A 23,164-nucleotide genomic window follows, 5' to 3' on the forward strand; every position below is an offset into this window, starting at 1 on the left:
TTCTTCGTTGTCACACTGCTCACCTTTCTGCCACTTTATATTTCCTTCCCCAGCTCCTATATCACCCCTCAAGTAGTCCTCTGTGCTTAGTAGCCTGTCTAGTCTCCTCAGAAAAAGGACTTTCTCCTCTGCTGCTCGATTCCTTTGTTCCCCAGCACCTGGTTCCCTACCACCCTAGACGAGGTAGTAGGAACCAAAACGAGCCCTGGTTGGTTTCACAACTGACTTTGCTCTACTTGTAGATTTCTCCAGCTGTGCTGATTCCTACTAGGCTGCCCTGCTTCCTGGTTTCTCTATCATCTGACCGCATGCCCAAGTAGGTGGGTCCAGTGTTCGCCTAAGCTCATTCCTCCCTCCCTTGCCCTATAAATTTCTCTGCTCTTTGTGGACCCTGTAGGGAACTGCTCACTTACTGTTTCTGTGATTCGCTTTTTGCATTGCAGTACATGTATCTCAAACTGGGTAGTCTTGGCCTCAATGTCAAAGAGAACACTGCTTCTAATTAGAAGTCTAAGCATCAATAGGAAGGAGATGCGGTGCTACTGAAACGCCAGCTCTCTGTCGTTGTTCACCTACAACTACCAGGACTGAGCTCCGTTCTATCATCTAGAAAGAAGGGCCAGTTGCTCCTTGGCTTAAATGCTATCACTAGATTGAGACCCTGCGACTCCCTACTTGATCTATTTAGAAATATTGTAACAAAATAATCTCTGAGACATTTAATATGATTGCCACCTCTGGGAAATGAACAGCAATGATTAAAATTTAAGAGTAAAATGACCCCAAACCTACCCCTCCCAGTGGGGAAGATGAGAACTATGGAAGAAAATCAAACTCATCTCTTAGCCACTTCGTTGTACAAGGATACAAGAAAACCTACTGCATCTCAGGCTATTGGGTCTACGCAGAATTGCTACTTCTCCTAGGAGACTGGCTTCTGCTTGCTAAGAGTCTGTGTTCGCCTTCAAAGAATTTCAGAGAAGAATGCGAACACCTACAGCTGAGACACCCTGTATCTGTAGACAAAGGAGTGTTACTGGAAGTGAATGGCCCTGTGTATAAAGTTGTTTTATAAAGTAGAAACCACACTCTGTGTTTTTTCTATGCACACACTCTTAGCACACAAGAGCTGTTGGGACCCACACAATTAAAATTTCCCACAAGCCACACATGCACGCTCAGCCTCTGGCAGTCATGAAGGCAACAACATTAGAGGAATTTTCCATCTCCTCCCCTATGCCTCTGCAAAGCAGATGGCGATTTAGCCTCCTTCTTTATCTCTTTGTCCAACCAGAACGCAAGTCGGTCAGAATTTCTCGGGCAATCATGAAAAGCAGGCTCTGCTTTTGCTGTACCACTGAAGTTAGGAGTTCACTGGTTGCTGGGTGACGCTATAGCTGTCTCAATGCCTGTCAGACAGCTCACTGATGAGGCTAAACTCCTTTGGTTCCTGGAATTCAGTGCCTCTTCTCTGCCTGGATGAATTTATACATTGCTTCCCTGCACACTGAGCTGATTTCCGGGATGGATTTCGCCGTGTGACAGTTGGATCTGCATCTCTTTAACCTTGCCTCCTTTCTGGAGTGTGATGATTCTTTCTGTAGATATTTAACACTTGGATTTGCTGCCTTTCTAATTTTAATTCAGCAACATGTGTACCAGTGGCGGAATGATGCTGTCATCTCCTCCTCCCCGCCGGAACTGGGGGATCTCTGCTGGAAGATATGTAAACATCACCTCCCAGCTTTGATGAGACGTCAAAGCAGGACAGGTTCCCACACTGTGTTGTGTCAGCGAGATCATCTCCAATTCATCACACTCTCCTCTGTGTGTGTCTTGACTTCATAGATAATTGGTTGCCTCTCATTTACTTATAACAGTGCAGTGCAATTTCAAAGCAACTGAGTCTGCCCCAAACAATATTATTAGTAGTAGTTACAGATGTACAGTCAAGGGAGATTTTGGCACCAGCAATTTTTAAGAGCCGCTATAATTTCAGCCGATGGACAGTCGGTGATAGTCATGGACAGACGGTCAAGGCTGACAAGATGCAACAAGTCTGCCTGTTGGTTCCATGCTTCAGTCTGCAAATGACACCTCTTAAAACCTATCCCCCTCCCAGCCACAGAGAGGGTCTGCCCTTCGCACAAACAGCTTTCAGTGAGAAAAACTCAAGGGATTCATGAAAGAAATCTGAGGGGAAGAGATAGCCTTGTGCTGGAGCTTGAGGGATTTAGTCTGGACCACATGAGCAGGAAGCCTCATTAACAACAGTGAAAATGTTTACCCGTCCTCCTTCAATCAGCCCCTAATTGATATGACCACACATTTTCTTTAGCATGGTAAGAGATGATGCTTCCCTTAAGATTCAATATTTGAATATGAATACATCTGAGTATATTCATCTTTACTCTGCCAGAAACAGACACGGTTGGTGATTTAACAGAAGCAAGAAAAGAGAATTTTTACTTTTTCTTCCTGGTCCTTGCTTCTTTTGGATCTTGATGCCCTCTTTGCCCTCCTCCTTGTGTTACATTTCTTGAATGTACTTTCTATTGCAAGGTCATAAAGATAGACCAAGTCCCTCGTGCGTGAGAATGATAAAGCATAGAATCATCAAGAGTGATCCAATACAATGTCCCATTAAATGACTTATGCAGAATTATCAGGATGGTCACTCTGTTAAGTTGTTATAGTCATCTGTAAGACCATCTACCCCAATGTTCATAATAGGCTTTCATTTTGCTTATTATTTTGCAGAAATAGTACTTGAACTAAATAGTTTGAATAAAAATATTTCTGCAGGCCACTGATGGCTACAAATTTTAGCGTGTGGGGATGTGGATGAGGAATAGACTTTTCTAAGAACATGTATCTCTACTTGTAATAGAAATGGCTAGTGTCACAGGTTCAGTTTTACCCGTATGAGTTTTGCAACAGCATGAACAATCAACAGAAAAGTGTTTTCAGGAAAGTATGATCCAGTAGCAAAAAAATAAATGCGAGTTTTAGACTAGAGAGATGGCTTTTTTTTTTTTTTTTTTTTTTTTTTGATTTTCGAGACAGGATTTCTCCGTAGCTTTTGGTTCCTGTCCTGGAACTAGCTCTTCTAGACCAGGCTGGCCTCAAACTCACAAAGATCCACTTGCCTCTGCCTCCCGAGTGCTGGGATTACAGGCGTGCACCACCACCGCCCAGCCTGGAGAGATGGCTCAATGGTTAAGTACACCTGCTGCTTTTCCAGAGGACCTAAGTTGGGCTCCCAAAGGCTTCTAACTCCAGCTCTAGGGGACTCAGCACTCTTTTCTGGTCTCCATAGGCAGGCACTCGTGTGCACATGTGTGCACACCACACACACACAGACATACACACACACCACACACACACCGTATCTTGAAAAATTTAAAAATAGAGTTTAAGACTTTTACTTGCACCTAGTAAAATGGAAATATAGTAAAACATAGCTCTCCATCCCTGTCTGCAGAATGGATGAGTGCCTATGGTCTGCATACTCTGCTATTTTATCAAACCTCAAATAAAGCTGTCCAATCACTGGCTTTTCCTTTCTCTACTTGTTCTTTTTGCCTTTGAGAGTTCTCTCCTGACAGCGTGTGAATTTTGTCTTTCCCTGCCTCCATCCTTTCTAGCAAAAGACTCCTGGAGATCACGGGAGGTGAATATGAAGAAAGGCAATAAAAATTCACATTACTAATCCTTGACCTCGTCACATAATAATAGCAGGTATTTACCCACTTCACCTGTTCCGCTGTCTGCAGGGGACCTCAGCCACTGCTTCCAAAGTAACTGCTGCATCATTATGGCATGCTTGAACATCACCCAAGTTATCACTTAGCTGATCAACCTGGGTTATCCAAGCTGGGTTCACCAGCAAAAGTAGTGACTTCTCCAATAAGCCAAAATATAGCCCAGTGAATTTAGTTCATGAGTGGTGGGTATTTAAGAGTGTACCTTATCTATGAAATTGTCCTCTGCCCCATACCTATGGAGAAAAGGAATGGTTCAATGGGTTTAGCAGTATAACTAGTAAATTAATCTCAGCCCACAATATAATTAATGAATTCTCTTTTCTTCCTCCAAATACTTTTGCCCTTAAGGGAAATTGAGGCAGAACATTATTTTCTTAAAAAAAAAAAAAAAAAAAAAAAACAGTACTGGTACATAACAATGAGAGGAATAAACCCACATTTTCATGTAATCTAGCTCTTCAAGAGATGACTCTCTGCTTCCCTCTCCTTTTTTGTCTCCGCCCCCTGCAGTGACCTGGCTCTTTGGGCCCCACATTACCCTTATCATAGAACAAACCTTGAGTCCCCTACGGAAACCTCATGCAAGCATTTTAGAAACAAGAGTTAAAATGCTCTACTGGCAGTTAATAGAAGAGTCTAAGGTTAATGTGTTGGTCTTCTGCTTTACATGGTACATTCTAGAAGCTACTTCAAAACAAAAAGGCCAATACAATGAGCATCGTAGTTATAAAAGCATGTCCCAGCCTCATCCTGGTTCTTCTTGAGACCAAACTCTCATTTTCATCACTAGGTGAATAAAAACATCGCATGTTCTCTAAGTCTGTAGTCTTCAAGATCATGCCCCAAGTTGTCTGAAGTTTTGGCTTTTACTTTCAGTAAAATAGTAACACTAAATTTATTCTCTGGACTAGGACAGATCACCCTTTCATTCATCAATTTACTCATCTGTGAACTGCACTGATAGAGAATGCACAACACATGCTCCCTAGGGCTGTTTTATTTTTTTTATTTATTTTTTTATTAAAAATTTCTGCCTCCTCCCCACCTCCTTTTTCCCTCCCCCTCCCCCCACTTTCCACTCCCTTCTCCCCCCACACCAGTCCGAAGAGCAGTCAGGGTTCCCTGCCCTGAGGGAAGCCCAAGGTCCACCTCCCCTCCATCCAGGTCTAGGACTGTTTTAAAGAAAAAGAATGGAGGGCTGGAGAGATGGCTCAGCGGTTAAGAGCATTGCCTGCTCTTCCAAAGGTCCTGAGTTCAATTCCCAGCAACCACATGGTGGCTCATAACCATCTGTAATGGGGTCTGGTGCCCTCTTCTGGCCTGCAGGCATACATGTAGACAGAATATTGTATACGTAATAAATAAAAAATATAAAAAAAAAAGAATGGATAAGACATGAAACTATTATGTCAATGCTGTAAGTCATTGTTTCCCATATTATTTAATGTTCTGAAGATAACATATTATTGGTGTGGTGAAGTCATTAAAAATTGGTGGGAAATAGTTATGAAATACTACAAACTACAGAGGGGAGAAGTTTTCAGACTACCAGAATGGAAAAGAAAATCACAACTTGTGCTTCTGTCGCTAATTCAAACTTCCTACTCTATTCAACTAAAAAACTGTCCAGAACATTTAGACACATTGGAGATACCAACACAGTCAAATTTTACATGGCCAGGAGAAGAGAGGAATCTACAGAGGTGAGCCCCACATTTGGGTTGCTTTTCCACTGAAGGTACACATAACTCTCAGAGAAGAGGATAGATTTAGAGCTTGTGCATAAGAGAATACTTACAAAACCCCTGCAGTTAAGTGGGATGCCAGAGATCTGGCAGGATTAATTCCCACAGTAAGAGTGAGCTAGATGTGGTCCATTCCTTATACTAACTTTGGCCCCACAACTAATCATCAGCACATCTGAGAAAGTCTCTCCTAAAGTTTAATTCAAATGATCTCAAATTCTTAGTCCTTTAACTTACTGGCAGAAAAAAAAAAAAAAGATAATATGTTCCTGGAAGACTATAACATCAGCATATTATCTTAAATTATTTTTGTGGTTTGTTCCCAAAAGAATACCAAGCATATGTGTCTGTGTGCTCACCCATAAACACACCAAAAAATGCCAGGAAGCAGTTACCATGTTCCACCTCTGAACTCATATGCTAAGGTCCTACTTGCCATGTGACGGTGTTAGGTGATGGTTCTTTGGCAGGTAATTAAGTGAGGATGACATCACTAGTATGTGGCCTCTACGATGAAATTAGCAGCCTTATACTGTGGGTTTCAGTGTGTCTTCCTGTGCTCACTTGAGAAGATAGTCTGAAGAGGGTGACTTCAGGACAAGAGAAGCAACCCCAGAACAGGTGGCCTTGCTGTTGGACCACTGTCCCCCATAACTGTGGGAGGTGGATTTCCATTGCCTCCTGGCCTATGGTATTACAGCATTTTGTTACAAATAAGTGACCAATCATAGTTTATGTAAAAAGTGTAGCTATCAAACACAGATGTTAAAGCAACTGTTTACATTGTTTATGGATAGAGAATGTCGAATGTTTTAGTTTAAGTTTCTTTAATTTAGCAGAAAGCGGAATCTATTTTAAAAATCGCAGATGTTACTTTTTTTCACAGATTAAGCTTTTTTTCTAGTTTCACATTTTTCATAGTTTTTTTTGTAGTGGATAAATGAATTTAACTTTCTGGGTATTGAATTGGAAAGAACAATAAATATAAATAAATAAAATCTAGTAGATATTGAAGGTATAAAACCCTAAGTGAAGCTCCATGGTTTCAGAATGGCATTCTACTGTATAGATGCTCATTGGGATTTATACAGTTCGGGACCAGGAACACAAGTGGAGTCACGCTGTGCCGTTGCTGTGATAAAATACCCCACAGTGGAGGCAAACAAAGATCTGTTTTGACTAATGATTCCAGAGGGATAAAGTCAATCACTTCATGGAATGCATGGCAGCAGGGGGCAGGGGCAGGAAACTAACCACTAGTTTTAATTTATATGTACGAAGCAGAAAAGGGGGCCAGGAAGTAGAGCAAGATCATAACCCTCAAAGCCAGCCCCTCGCGACTTCCTGCAGTAGGCTCCATTCCTTCCTAAGCAGTGCCACCTGGGAGCAAGCCTTCAAATACAGGAGCCTCTGGAGGACATTTCTCATCCAAAGTCCCACAAGTGGCTTCTTTAAAAACCAACTGTGTGAGACTTTTCATTTGTGAGTTAAAGTATCGAATGGTTTTAATAAAATGAAGTCAAGTAGAAAAGAATAATGGAAATGACAGTTATTTGTGGAAGGCAAATTGAAGACTCTCGAGCTACATTTTTCATAAGCAATTGAAGTATATTATCAAATAAAATTTCACAAAATACCCATTAAAAAGTCTCAGATGATGTGAAAAAGTACCAAATAGAAGCAATATAAAGTTGAAAAAAAATACAGACACATACTAAATGGATTTAGTACCACATCTTCATAAACACGATTGTTAGTCAACTCAACCATGGACCATGGAGAAGGAAGAGGACAAACCCTCATTTTGGTTTGTCTTCTGTCTCTCTCTGTCTCTGTCTCTCTTTCAGTGTGTGTGTGTGTGTGTGTGTGTGTGTGTGTGATGCCAAAAAATTCAAGAACATATCCAAGCTACAGGACAAAATGAAGGATAATTCATATGAATTCAAATCCCAATAAAATTGCAGCAAAGATATAAGAAAGTGGTGTATCTTCAAAGGCAACAATAACAAAAACTATCAAAATCAGTAAACATGAATATTTTATGTAGCCAATAGAAAATAATTATCAAGCTAGACAGATATCCATAACATTCATTAATTCTTTATAAATGCTGTAGTTTAGATCTGCAATGTCTTTAATGCCCTGACACATATGGAAGGGTTGGTCTCACTCTGGCACCTGCGGGAGGTGACAGAATCAAGAACTGAGCATAGGGAGATGTCCTAGATCATGCTCCTGAAGTGAACTATGGGATCATGGTCTTCCTTTTCCTCTTTCTCCTGCAATGGAGTTAGTGGCTTTGCTCTCACAAACTTTCTACCCAGAATCCCAAGTACAGGAAGACTAGTTGGCTGTTTACTAAACATATGAACCAAAATACAACTTTTCTCTTCATGAGTTGATTTATTATTATATGTTATTATTATTTGATATTATATCTTATCTGAAGTATTTGACAGGAAGTTGACAATTGATGAGGGTAAATACATTTTTTTTCATACAAACCTAAGAGACTTCATCATCAATTCACATACTAAAGGAATTACAAAGTAAAAGCAATAAGACAAAATATGCAAACTCTTCTGAGCTAAATGAAGACAGCTAAAACTTACAGTGGACTAAGCAGGTATTTAGAGGATGATTTTCTTTTAACTATGACTTAATGTATTTAATCAATAAATTAATATCTGAGAGGTATTGTAGAACCATTCTGAATAGTTAGAGAACCTAACTGTTTCAAAATAAGAAGATAATAAAGATAGGTAGTACAATGGGAAACATACGTACAATCAAATAAAATGATCAAAGAGACCAAATCTTGGTTCTTTAAAAGGAGAAATCACCAAGGAAATCCAGTATTAGAAACAAAAAGCAAACTTCTGTATAGTTATTGTTGCTGCTGAAAAGATATAGAGAATGTGTGAAATCACATATTTGAAAGCTTAGATTAAATAATCACATTTCCAGAAAAATAAAATTGATCCACCTTACATAAGATCAAAAGATTCTATGAGTAATTTGATAGTGATTAGAGAACTCAAACTTGTTTTAAATGCTTTTCAACAAACAAGTTATCAGGCCTAGACAAATTTATTGGTGTAGCCTGCCGTACCCGAGACAACAAAATAAGAATCATACTTAGATTCTGCCAGAGCAGGAATGGAAAGGAAAGAGAAATTCTTTTGCTGTCCGATTACTATATGAATTGCTCTGCAAATAAAGCAAACAGGAGCAGAACAAAAATAAAATGTACAGCTTTAATGGAATTCCTAAGTGATGCCAGATCGGTGGAGAACAGACACACATAGGTAATGTGTTCATACATCTATTAAAAGGATAATTTATACTGATCAGTAAGACTTCTGCATCATGGTAGACTATCAAATAACGTCGTCCCTCAGATTAGTTGAAAAGAAAATGAGAGAACCAGCTCAGGAGATGTGGATTAAATTACAGGTAAAAATACCATGTACATAAATATCAAAGTTCTAGGAAAGCTGGAAGAGAATTGAGAAGTAAAAGTGAAAAGCTGTCAATCTGAGATTGACATTGACATCAAAATAATCCCTGTTGACATTTGTACTATGAAATGTGCTCAAGTTCCCAGCACACAATAAATGAGAAGGAATTAGAGATGAAAAAAGCTATTATTATTTGTGGGCAATATTATAACATACCACAAAAGCCCAAGAATATATGGAAAATTGGTTTAGAATTATCAGTAGATGTAGAATGACCTCTAAATATAAAAATAATATACATGGTTTCAATTTCTCTATTCATAATTAGAATGGAAAATGTTTTAATTTAGCATTTAATTTAGATTCTATTTAATTTATTTAATTTAGATTTAACACCAAAAATCAGGTATTTTGAAATAAAGATATGTAATCTTCTAGACAGAAAAATATAAAGTGTTAAAAGCATTAAAGATTAACTAAATAAACAGAGATAAATTACTGGTTTTGTGAAAACTTACTTTTCTTCAGTTGCCTTTAAATTCAGTGAGATACAAAACAAAATTCCCATGATTTGGTTTGGTGAAAGTTGACAAGCTGATCCTAAAATCTTTATAGAAATGTAGCCAGAAAACTTAAAATAATAATAATAACAATAATAATAATAATAATAACCACTCCAGGGCTTATTCTACAAGATATCAGGATTTATTTATTTATCACAAGGCCACAAGTAAGGTATTGGCATAAGCACAAGCAGACTGAGCTGGATGAGATGCAGGCATATATGACCACTTGATTTATGAGGAAATGGTACCACAGGACTCTAGGGAAAGGAAAATCTTTTCAGAAAATGGTTCTAGGAAAATTGAATATCCAGGTAGAAAATTAATAAAATGAAGCCCTACCTCACATTGTATATAAAGGCTGGTTCCAGGTAAATTTTAATTCAGAATGTGCAATATAAAGAAATAAAGGTTTTGAAGACAGCACAGAGATTATCTTCTTGATTTTGCTATAGGAAAAGACTGTAACTAACAAGCTACCGAAATCTTTTCAAACGTGGCAAGAAAAGGTCAAGAAATCAGACTTAAGAAGAAGTTGACCCCTCCAAGCACCCCTTCAAAAAAAAAGAAAAGAAAAGAAAAAAAAACAAGGATATGATGAACTAGTCATCAGGGAAATGTAGCTTGTAGCAGAATGCAACTCCAGACATGCTTATTGCAGTCTTCAGAGTTTCTGCAGACGGAATGCATTGAGTGCATGTAAGAATATGGAACAACAGAACCACATAAGAGAACACAAACCCTGTGATTGCCTTCATTTTAAGTCCCCAAACCAGGCAACTTTATATTCTGGTGCTTACAGACACTCACTGAGATGGTGAAATTAGAAGGGAAGGCATGGAACAATCCCTGCAGAGGTCAGGCCCTGTGAATGAGGTGGGAAGGGAAAGGGGTCATGTGGGCTGAAGGGGGTGGGGGCTGGCAATATTCTATTTTTTTTTGCCAGGCATGGTAGAAGATATGTTTTTATTTTGTTTTGTATTAATTCTGTTATCCAGATACAAGCCATCTGCAGTTTTTCTCTTTGTGTGTATTATACTTCCAGAAAAAGAAACAAAATAATAAGACAAGTGGAAAATAACAACAACAACAATAATAATGAATTGGAAAGGAAAGGAAGAACTCAATTTTACTGTACGGTTTAACTGCTGCCTAGGTACTCAATTGTTGCATGTTGGCTTAAGCTGAAACAAAATAATTGTGACAGGGAATCTCTGCAGATACACTGGTAACACATGGAGGGTTGCCCACCCCACCTGCCCACCATCATCCTCGGCTTTATGAAGCTACCTGGGCCAAAGTCATCATTATTTTTAAAATAAAGAATGGAGGAGAGCTTATTATGAATGACTCGTTCTAAGCACATCTTCAACTTCACTGCGGATCCCTCAGTGTCTCTCCAGACTTCCCTGGTTTGTAGAAGCAGAAATGGAGGCTGAAGGTGGCTATGTGACTTCGAGAACTCTGGAAATTCAAGGTTCAGACTGTCTGACTTCAGAGTCCATGTTTAGCCTTCACAACACAATTGCTGGGTCTTTTGAGAAACATCTGCTCCTAAAGAATTCTAGCTAACTGGGGGCTGGAATCATACAGTGGAGCAGAGGAGCAAGATATAGTTTACACTTGCTTCTTCAGTGACTTCAGGAACAAAGCCAGCATTTGATGATTCTCGTGCTAGTGGCTTCCTGTATTTCACTTTAGCCAACCATCACAGCCATCTGCTGGGGAGATAGTGCTACCCCAAGTACCCAGGAACAAACTCGAAAGTTCACAGTTCATTAGATGACCAGGAATAAGCTGCAGCTTGTCAAGATTGATGACAATCTACTAGACACTGTGTTTTTAAGTCAGTGAGGACTCCCTGGGGCTCCATTCAAGATCCTTCAGGTAGCCAAAGGGTCTTGGAGAATCTGCCATCTTTCTTGGATGTGAAAACATGTAGAAAAATCATTGGAAGAGTTAATCAGAGAAAAGGAGCAGAATGAAATGCAGCAGAGGTTTGATTTTGGAACTACCAATTCTGTAAGAAAAATACAGTTCCAGAATGCGATCTCAGCTAAGTCAATTAAGAGTTTTTCCCCTCCCGTGGATGTATTCACACAGCTCCAGAAGCCGTCAACTCGGGTGTTGACAACTTCAAGCTTCAAGTGGTCACCCAGCTCATCATTGGGAGAAACCAGAGGCAGGAGAATCTTCCATAATGAAAAGAGCCAAAAGACCAAGAGGGGAGGTCCAGTGATGTTAAAAAGGTGGCGTGCCACTTTTCCTTCAGAGGAACATCTGACTTCAGGGCATGTTGCTTTTCATCAAAACATTGCTGACTATGTCAAGCGCTTAAACGGCTATTTGCTTAGGGATAATTTTAAACGGGAGCCTCCAGAACTCAACCACAAACTATCCTCTGATAACTCACTTCAAGCCAAACACAGTATTAGGCAAGTTATTCCCACCCAATAAGAGCGGCGATAACTCTGAAGGACTCGGGCAACCACGAGAACAAGAAAGGGTGTACATGGGTTCTGGGCAAGTCACCAGCACATTGTGACCAACTCAAATCCAACTGGCTTCTTTCTTTTATCTTACCATAAACCAGTTGACTTTGTATTGGTCATGTTTATCTACCTCTCTCTGCATCCTCTTGCCATTACAAGCCTTCCCAGAGCCACTTCTTGATCTAGGATTAACCAATCAATTTTAGAGGGTATTTAAGAGTTCTTTTCTTTTCCAAACAGTGGGAGTCAGTGCGTTAGATGGTAGAGGCCGTGTAATAACTGAGCATTAAAAAAGCTCAGTTGAGGCATCTTGTATGCCAGCAGATATCTTTGGGTCAAAGAGGTCTGTAAAAGCTGGAAGATCATTTTCATTCCTTTAAGACAGGCAAAAATTCCTTGAATGCAATTAGATGTTCTCATCAAGTTCCATCCACTAAAGCCCTGCATCTTGCTCGAGTGGAGTAAAGCTTCGAGTGGCCGGCATCCCAAGGTGCAAAGCGTTAGTGTAGCGTTACCTTGAAGAACTCAAGGCTCACACTGGTGTTCAAATCATCTTTAATTACAAAGCAATGAGCCCAAGTCACAGTTCCCAGAAAGAGGAGCTTTCTAGAAAGCACCAGTCTTGTCTCTGAAGAGCTCTGAGGACCTGGCCAAACTCTTCCCTCTATGTCTCCATGGGTTCTGCAAATTTTGGAGTTATCAGTTTTTACTGTGGCTCATGCCTACAGCGTAAACCTGCCCGTGTCCCTGACACTCTCATGAAAGTCTTGCTTGTTTTACTCTCCTCAAAGATCTCCTGTTAATTTGGGAATTTCTTAAAAGCTCACGTGTGGTTAGCTTCAACTTCTTTAATGTTTGAAAAGAGTGAGGCTCAATGGAAGTTTGAAATAGTGCAAGGATTCAAAAGAAAAGCATTTTCTGAAAAAAAAAATCTAAGAACTCCCTCATTCTGGGTTAGATTGAATTCCAGAATACAGCAATTAAAAATACCACTTCTTTATATAGACTGTCATATGTAAGCTGTTAAGTCTGACTCTTAAAATAAATATCTCTATTCTCTAGCTCACCCAAGGTCACACCATAGAAAGAATGCATTAAAAGAGAAAGTCAAGTTAAGATCACTATTCTTAAATGGAAAGCAAGGTCATGATCTTCTAGCGCACTGAAGAGCCAGCCAGGGCTAGATCACATGAAGCCTTGGAAGATGTAGCTAAAAAACTGTTTTATGCCCACAGCTTTCCCCAAAATGTCTTTCCTAATCTTCCTGTTTCTTGCTGGTATAGGATCACATAAAACACTGACCTACCCCAGGGACCACGGAGCATGGGGGCACCCTTCTTACTGGAATAGCTTTGCCTCCTCCTTCCTTCCGTTCTAGATGGAACTCAAATATCAACCACTCAAAAAGATGTCCCCAAGTGCCCAGTCTAAGACAATGTCCCTATTTCCGTCATCCCTTAACTACAATGTCCCTTGAATAGGCAAGGGTCATCCCATGGAAAGAACAAAGGCATAAAGCTGGCTCTGGCCCTTGTCTTTTTCCCTGTAGATGGCTTCTAAGTTGGTGTAGGACATGTTAACCTGAACTTTTGTATCCATGATGTAGTGATGGGGTCCTGGGGGAAAATAACCCTTGGGTCCCCAAAAGGAAGCAGTTATCTCTCCTAGGAATGGTACCATCATCTTTAATGCCCCTGCTGAGAAGCTTAAAGATGGCTGTATTTTGATTATTGTTTTACAGTAAAACTTTGTAAGTTTTACATTTGGTCTAGAATCTAGGGAATGAAGGCAGTGTGAAATAGTCTCTGTTCCTGCGTCACCCATGATTTATTACAGTTTTCGATGATTAATCTTTTTTTAACATTTTCTTTAAAAATTAACTGTGGGGTTGTGATCTCAGAGGCCAGAAAGTGTTGGATGCCCTGGATCTGGAGTTATAGGTGGTTGTGAGCTTCCCAGTGTGGATGGTGAAAATAGAACTTAGTCCCTTGCAAGGACCACAAGCACTTTTAACCACTGAGCAATCTCTCTCTTTTCCTCACCCCTATGGCGTTTGGTTCCAAGATGGATTTAATCCTAACAGAGGCTGGCTGGCTTGTGACTTACCCCACCACCTGCCTCTTACCCAACAGGTTAAAGGTTCATCGTGTGACTCCTGTTGGATTGTCCTGATTAAGATAATAAGCTTTCATCCATTAATCAGGGGATTTATTTGCGCTAGAGTCTGGACTGACGAGGAAAAAGAGTTGTAATTGCACCAGCACCAGGTTTTTTAAATGGTGAGGAAAGGGCAGAGGAGGGACCACACCTTTAATCCACTAGTCAGGTGAAAGTGCTGAAAGCTTATAAACCGGGTGATGATTCAGGAGGCCTTCAGCAAAGCGCCCTTCCAGGCAGCTCCAGAGGTGTGTCCACTCCAGACACAAAGTACCATTAATTAAATGACGTGCTCAACAAACTCTTAGAGTCGTTAACTATCAAAGGTAGCCTGTCCCATGCTTGGCTCGAAACTCTAAAAGAAGAACCTGAGTTAGAGCTAACGGAGGTGCTGGAAGAAGGTCACCCTCAAAAGCAACACCAGCAGAAGCTATCAGAAAAAGTCTATGACAAAGCATGAGTGCCTTTTCACTTCTTTCTTGCCCATTTGCAGTGTCTGAAAGTGTCTCCCATTGTAGGGAATTTCTCAGAATTAGTTTATCTCCTGCAAGATACAAGTGAATAGAGAGTAATTCTTCTTTCATTTTGACCGGGTTGCAGAGAAGTGTAATATCAGCAGAAGATTTGGAGACCAAGAAAGTAGATTTTTCATAAGCCCCAAGGAAGGGATGGGGTCTTTTGGGGAGAGTCCCTGCTGGGCATTCAGCAGATGTGAGAATAGAAATAGAGAAAGCCGCAGACAGAGCGTTGGTGCCTATCTATAGTAGTAGCAGGAAGTGCCCAAGTTGTGTTGGGAGTTTCCCAGCCTGCTCTGCTTCCCCCGCCTTCTACCAGGCTCAAAGCAGATGCCATTATATTTGCAGAGTAGGCAACCTTAGGGGTACCAGAGGATGTAACTCGGAGCTCCAAGTTTTCAGGTCAGATTTCTTGTGTGCTTCCAATTCTTAGAGTTTGAATCTTAAAGTCCATGGTCACTGTCTAAGCAGAGGTGGGTCAGCCAAAGAACAATTGTCTTCACCCTACTTCCTGAAAGGCTTGGCCTTACAGTGTCCAGGGCTGCATTTTGTTTTTTATGACCCCACAGACGGGGAAATGGACCCTGTTGAATAGGAAGTTCGTTAGCCCTTGGTCGTCTCAGGAAGTGGTATTATTATTCAGCATGTGAAACACGCTACAGCAGAGTAATTTGGAGTCTGACGGTACACGTGGAAGTTGCCTGCTCTCTGGATTTCACCCTCACGCTTCTGGGTTTCTAGCAGTGAACCTGGGGTAACCCCTTCCTATCTCTCGATGGAAGCATAATTGTAGTGTCTCAGAGATACTGATCAGAGCAGATCTCTGACCCTTGGCATCTCTCCATCAGCTTTTCTGTTACCCACCTACTTTAACACATTGCCGTCAGCAGCTTTCAGGCTGCAGTTTTTCCAGGCCAGTTTATTAAGAAAAAGCTAAAGAAGAGAGGTCAGGGGCTCTGCCCTTAGAAAATTGCTCACTTGCTTTGGTGTGAGTAGGAATCCTTTCTGTGGCTGCTCTATTGCCTCACTAGCCTGCTTGGAACTAAGGTTTTAGGAGAAGACGCTGGCTAAAGAGGTTTTTGTGTGAGCCGCTCAGGGCTGTGTTATTGCTAAATGTAGTAACCTATTTTTAAAACTATTTCTGGGTCTGAGGAGATGGCTCGGTCAGTACTTGCCATGCAAGTTCGGATCCCCAGTACTCTAGAAATCTGGGTGTAGTGACATGCACCTATAATCCCTATAATCTCAGCACAGGGACATAGAGATGGGAGAAGCAGATCCGGGGCTGCCTGGATGGCTCCCTGGACAGTCAGAATTAAAGGGATTGCTGAGATCCAATTTCAGTGAGTGATACAGCCTCAAAAATAAGGTGGAAGGAATGTGATTAAGGAAAGTATTTAACACTGAGCTCTGTTTTCTGTGTGTACACACATGCGTGTACATATACCCCCCCACATACACACAGATAACAGACCATGTCACTGATCCTCATTGGCATGGATCACCTGTCAATGCAAGTGATCTTTACTGCAAAGGCAGTAACGGCCCCAATCACATGAGTGAGGAAAATAAATAAAAATACCCTTTGTCTACCCTGTTCTCAGCAGTAAAACCGCGCCGCACCAAGAACACATTTTAGAGTGGAAGCCCCGGTGAAGAATGGAGAGAGGGGAGGATGCTGCCACTCTCAAATGTGGTGATTCCCTTCCACAGTTTCTGCATACTCTAGATCAGTAGGAAGAGGCACAGCAAGGCGTGTTTCCATCTCCATAAAGAGAGAGAAGGGCAGCGGAGCTCTGTAGTCCAAGCCTTCCCTTTATACACCATCAGGGTATTTTGCCTGTGGACAGCTTCCACCCAGGTTCACCCACAAGAGAGAGACAGCAATTTGTCATTTCGGCTTCAGTGTAGAAGAGGACTTCCCCTGGACCAGGCATAGTGGAATTGGAATAGGAGACACTAACCTCCTTGATACATCAGGTACAAAAATACCGCCTTCAATGCACTCAGAGGCCATGGAGAAGGTGTTTTAGAGATTGAAGAAAATACCGTAGAATCTACAATATCCCCTAAAGGCCTAGGGGCTAGAGGCTTGATCCCCAAACTAGTGTTATATGGAAGTGCTGGAACCTCATAGGTGAGGCCAACTGAGTGGTCATTGGGCTTACAGGAGACTATGTCCTCTTGTCTATTTTTTTTTTTTTTTTTTTTTTTTTTGCTTCCAGCTCACCATGTGGTCTCACAGCCATGGACCAAAGAAGCAGGCCTGATTGATCACAGACAAACTCCCCGAAATTTTAAGCCCGAGTCAACCTTTCTACTTTATACATTCTTTATCTTAGGAATCCATCAGAGTGATGGAAAGCTGGTCAACATGATGATGGCTGCACATTCAAGAAGTCAGCAGGGTTCAGTTCAGGCTCACAGAGGAGCAGCCCAGTGACACCTATGATTTCACCTGTACCCATCAAATCATACACAGAACACAGGGAAATTTCAAACACCTCCCTGTGGGTTTCAGGGACACATGAATGTAAAGGCTTCTATAATCTTTCTCGAAAACTTTGATGATGGTCTTCCATAAGGCATTTTAATTTCCCTTCAGAATCCAAAGCTTTCTTCTGCAAATAACTCTCATACTATGAGAGCAAAGGAAAATTCCTCCTGTTGTCGTTCATGACTGAAAAATGTGCATCTGGCAATATAATGCCCGTCATTTATCAAGAATATTCTTCTTCTTTTTTTTTTTTTTTCTCTAAGATGGGGTTTCTCTGTATGTACTTCTAGCTATCCTGGAAACTTATCTGTAGACCACGCTGGGATCGAACTCATAAAGATCTGCTTGCCTCTGCCTCCCTAGTGCTGGGATTACCACCACCACCTGGTTTATACAGCATATTTTTCCACTATATCTATTAAGAACTTAGACATAACTGAAAATTGGGGCATTCATGGCCCCTCAGCTCTCTGCCTGCAGAAACCCATGGGCATAACCAGCTCATCTGACTCCTTGTGATTGGTGCCCTGGCCTCACTCTGCATAAAGTATTTTTCCAAATGGTCTAGAAACATGTCAGGGATCGAAGCATTCATTTCCTCACACTCTCCTGAGAGTCTTGCTCCCTCGTCAGCAAATCCTTTGATTGACATCCCTGGATAATTGAAAGGTTTTACCACCAATGGTGGAGGTGACATGGAAGGAAATTGAGGGTCTGAAAGTGGACACAGTGTTTTAAGTCCACTAAAATGGAGAGTGGAACACGTCACCCCTGCACTCTGCACTGTAAAGGCACAGTTGCCACTGATTAGCCAAGTGCTGAGTCTTTACTGGCTACAAAGATGGCAGAAACAATCATTCAAACAAGAGAGGGAGACCCACAGAGGGGAAATATTACATTACCCTAGGCACATTTGTGGGTGCCTTATGTAGACCCTGCAACCCCTACTAAATGTGCCCAGCTCACCTCACCTCCCACTACAGAGACACAACAGAACTTTGGACACATTTTTTCTCAAATGTAAGGCTTGTAAGCCTTCCCAATATTTGGTGTATGAAAGGTAGACACTGCTTTCCATGAGGCTCCAGACAAGTTATATAAATGAAACTACCACAGATGGAGTCTTGAGAAGCGAAAAGAATGTGCAGAAGCTAAGGCTGTGTGAAGGATAAGTTCTAGAAGCAGTGATAGCGGTCTGAGAGAGCCTCCTGTGGAGAGAGGGTGATAGGAGACTCAGAGAATACAGAGCTGGACTAAGAGGAAGTGGTGGCTGGAACATGGGCTACAATGTTCAAAAATAAAACTGATAGAAACTCCTAGGACATAAATCTGCCTTAGACAGGCAAGGCAGAAGAAAAGAGAGGCCACATCCATTTTCAGGCCTGCACAGGTGCCTCTGACTCAGAGTCAATAATTGTTCAAGGACGAAGTCTGTGATGAATGTTCAGAAGTTGACCCACATCTCCAGACAAGGCAAGCAGTGCTGGGAACACCCACAGATGGTTCCAGAGTCTTGTGAGAATAAGGCAGGACCCTTCTCTGGGGGCAAAATGGCTGATTTAATACTCGGCCTTCCCACCTTCTTTATGGTGCACAGTGGTCCAGGTGAGGAGTGGCTTAGCCTCTGTGTCCAGATCCCAAAGGGACTATATGTCATTATACTGAGCCGCCTCACCCTGTGCTCTCTGACATTACTACCAACTTGCAGGAAATGGGTTTTTAGACTCATGAAAATTCTCCTCTATAGACCAAAGACCAATGATGTTGTCCTCACCAACATGAGTTTGAATGGATCTAAAACCAAGACAGCCTTAAACAGAACCCTTGAAATAAACAAAAGGAGCTCACTCTTCGCACCCAGCATCTTTTGTGCTGCACTAGAATCAACAGATGGCAAACCGGATATGAAAGGCAGCTTAATTCTCCTCTGGAATCTCTTTAAAACATTGAAGGAGGAGCTGCAGCCATGGCTCAGAGGATATGAGCCCTTGCTGCTCTTCCAGAGGACCTCACTTCAGTTACCAGAACCCACATAGGCCACTCATAACTGCCTAGAACTCCAGCTTCACAGGATCCAGTGTCCTCTTCTGGCTTCCACAAGATACTGCATGCAGTGCAAAATGCAATTGCACAGACACGTAACATATGTAAATTAAAACAAGATTTTGGAAAGAGAAAATACTTGAGAAGTCTGTGATTCATGACCATATTTCTCAAAATCTCTTCATTTATCACATCCATGGTGGCTACCCAATTTTTCTAGCACCTCCTCCCCTAGTCTTTTCCAAATTTTAAGAAATAAAACTCATAAAGGCTTCCACTCTTTCCCTTCCTACTTTGCTTTTCTTTCGGTTGTTACTCTGCTCCCAGCTACCAGGCCCTGCCATCCCTGTTGCCGGTCATACCCATCTTACTGAAGCCAGGCATTGAAGTTTAGATGGATTAAGGCTACAACAAATAAGGCAGAGGCTGAGCTAACTCCATGGTCACCTAGATTTCGATCTAAACTACCCATCAAGAATTTCTTATTTTCTTGCTAGATAAAATAAGACGGTGAAGAGAAGTTATTATTTAATCTTGTGAGGAAAAATGTTTGAGGCCTGACACATATCCTTAAGATACCTTGGCCATTACGAAAAGCTGAATCAGCCAGCTGCACAGGGCCGTAACAGTTTCCCAAATCCAGGTGCCAAACCCTTCACCTTCGCATGGAAAGCTTGCTTTGAAACAGATTCCTGGCCTCTCTACAGATCTGATGATTCAGAATATGGGGGACAGAGTCCAGAAATCTGTGTTTTTACGCTCAGCAGAGAGCTTGGAGAACGATAATGTTTGGCATGTCCTTTTCATGTAGTACATACCATCTGAATTGATTTTCTCTTCGAGTTGGTATAATGTGGCAACTTACGAGTTCATTCGTCTGACCTTTAGTGATGGGCAAAGGGCAAAGAAAGAAAACGCATGGACGCAGAGGATAAGCGTTGGCATCAAAAGGTCTGAAATCATTTATTTCCCATAGCTTCCCCACACATCAATATCATTTTCCATAAAATGTTAACGGCAATCTAACAGATTAACAGTAAACAAACTTATATTCTGTTTATTGCTGTGTCTCAAAAGAAACGCTACCGGTTCTAACTAAATGTCTGTTTTTATGTTCTGTCATTTCCAGGCATGAAAGTAACTCAAACAAATCCCAAGGCATAAGGAAATGGGCCTCGCTCTTCTGGACTCTGCAGCATTGGAAATGAAGCCGAGCAGAGTTTATTACATCCCACGATTCTGCAGCCTTTTGCAAAGCATTTTATTGCACTTGTGGAAGCCACTGGGGTTACGTTTCAATCACAATGACTGACAGGCTAACCTCACAAACAGTAGCAGAGAGAGCTTGCCACAGTTTCTCGGTGAGGTACTGAGAAGAGGACCTTTTCCATACTGTCCCTTAGCCTGGATGAAAATAAAGTGGTAGCTAAAATATCTCCCCGGTGTTGCTGGCTGACTTAAAAATTGGTATTTTCAGGCCTCCAAAAGGTCTAACCCAAGAAGCTGCTCTTTTGGAGCTAGTAGGTTTCCTGTGAGCCAAGAGTTGGTTATAGTAGAGGTGCGATTTAGAGAATTTCATTGACTAGTTAATAGCACAGAAACCTTTCCTTGGCCAAATTCTCCTCCTGCCCTCAGTACACAAAAGCTAAGTTGGAAGAGATCAAGATGGCCAAGGTCACTTTGGGAAGTGAGTGAGCACAAGGTGCTACTCATGTATCTTGCATTGTTTTGTGGTTTTGAATTTTTCTTTTCTTTGTCTGTCTGTCTGTCTGTCTATCATCTATTCTGTGTATCTGGTTGTTTTTACTCCTTAGCTCTTTGGTTCTTTAGGGGGCCTGTTACCCAGCTCCCAAATAAATCACACCTAGTCCTATTCTTGCTTATGAATGTCCGGTCTTAGCTTGGCTTATTTCTAGCTAGCTCTTCTTAACTTAAATTATCCCATCTACCTTTTGCCTCTGGGTTTTATCTTTATCCTATATATCTTTACTTCTCACTTCATGGCTTGCTGTGTAGGGGCTGGGTAGCTGGCCACTGGAGTCCTCCTCCTTCTCTGACTGCTAGATCGTTTTTTGCTTCCCTCCCTCTTTTCCTCCTATTTTTTCTTCCAGCCCCACCTATCACTTCTCCTGCCTTGCTATTGGCCATTCGGCTCTTTATTAGACCAATCTTTGCCTGTTTTAGACAGACACAGTAGCACAGTTTCACAGAGTTAAACAAATGCAACATTGAAGAATGCAACACATCTTGGCATCATTAATGTTCCACAGCATAAACAAATGTAACACATCTTCAAATAATATTCTACAGCAATCATGTGTGTGTGTATGTGTGGTGCCTACTTGCCTCAGTATATTTGTGGAAGTCAGAGCACAACTTTCAGAAACTGGCTCTTTCCTTCCACTTTGTGGGTCCTGGGGATGAAGCTTTGGTTGTCAGAATTGACAGAAAGCATTTTTACCTGAATGAACCATATTACCAATTCTCCATCATATTTTTTTTTTTTGAGACAGAGTCTCTCTCCTAGTACCCGGGGCTCACTGATAATGTTAAGTAGGGCAGCCAGCAAAACCCAGGGATCCACCTGTCTCTACCTCTCCAAATGCTTGGGTTATAGGCACGGATTATAATGCTCTGCTTTTTGACTCAAACTCTGTTCACATGCAGGTGTGGCAGGCATTTTGCTACCTCTCAGTCCCATACAGGGTACCGGGAATATAAGGGAAAGAAGCAAAGAGAGTACTCAGTACCTATCTAGTTACTGTGCCCATCTCTATCTTGATAAATTCTTTCAGAAAGAAATTATGGAAGCGGATCTTTGCTCCGAAATTTCAGAGAATAGGGTTAGAGTTTGCACAGGTAAATGGTAGCATGGAAGCAAATGTCTGAAAACAGCCTTTGTTTCTTCTCAACATAAATCCTCTTTGAGAATTTCCTTTGGCTAATTGATCACTCCCAGCTTGACCCCGTCACCAAAATACAGTGACTCAGTATCCTATGACTGCAGGACCTAGGCGGCTTATACCTTCGATAATTCCCTCCACTGCTGCTGCTTACCAATCCTCCCACTCTCTTCCTCTCCCTCTGCTCCTGCACGCCTTAGAATACCTTTTTGGACTTATATCTTCCAGTGCCATCATAAGAGTGCCTCTGCTTCTTTCTGTCTACAAAGCCCACTGATTCCAGGAATCAGAAAAGGGTTTACCTTTCAGATAAAGCCCACTCTTCAACCTACAGCTTAGGGTGTTTGGTACTGGACTGTTTCTGATCTTGTCTAATAGACTGTGTATGACTCAGTGCATTTTGTTTAAACTCTTGCTCTAGGTCTTTGCCAATAGTGGCAAGTCGCTGGCAGGGACTGGCAGTATCTCTTGACAGGAAGCTATTCAGGCCTCCAGCCTGGACTCTATAGTTCTTTTCTTAGCTGGAAATTAGAAGCTCTGTCATCTGAACAGGCTGTGCTCAGTAGATAAAACACCAGGGAACAAGAGGGAATGGGGAGGATACCCAGAAATCCCCCACCTGGAAGTTTGCTGATTGGTCAGTCAAACAAAAGCCCTAAAAACCATCATTCCTCTACCATGGAGCTCAGATGTGTTGCTCTTTGACTTTGTTAGCAAAGGGACTTGAAAGCCTGCTCCTGCCCTGCAGTTAATTCTGCTCTACACCCACTGGCTCGGAAGCACTGGTGAATAAGCACTTAGTCACAGGGAACAATTAGTTGAATCATACCACAAGTCATGTTTGGTTTTCCATGTTGTCTGTGCTTTCAAAACCCTGCAAAATTCCTCCTTCGTTTCTGCCTTTCTCCACGAGTCTCCTTACCTCAGTCTTTGCCTAACTCTCGCCCCATTGTGAAAGTGTGCTGTATAAATGCATACACTGAAATGGTGTCGTAGGATGAAGCAGAGTCAGGGCCTATGG

At 41.6% G+C, this 23,164-nt stretch overlaps 1 protein-coding gene across 1 annotated transcript in view; it reads left to right on the top strand.

Moving 5' to 3' along the window:
- Window positions 1-20,660, top strand: part of Fhit (fragile histidine triad diadenosine triphosphatase) — a 1,428,341-nt gene extending 1,407,681 nt beyond the window's left edge. The window contains exon 9 of the mRNA XM_057769802.1: window positions 20,370-20,660. Within this exon, the coding sequence (XP_057625785.1) occupies window positions 20,370-20,375 (6 nt within the window). The 3' untranslated portion in view covers window positions 20,376-20,660. The remainder of the gene's footprint in view (window positions 1-20,369) is intronic.
- The last annotated feature ends 2,504 nt before the right edge of the window (window positions 20,661-23,164 follow it).

This window comes from Chionomys nivalis, chromosome 5 (genome assembly GCF_950005125.1).
Source record: "Chionomys nivalis chromosome 5, mChiNiv1.1, whole genome shotgun sequence".
Classification (NCBI taxonomy): domain Eukaryota; kingdom Metazoa; phylum Chordata; class Mammalia; order Rodentia; family Cricetidae; genus Chionomys; species Chionomys nivalis.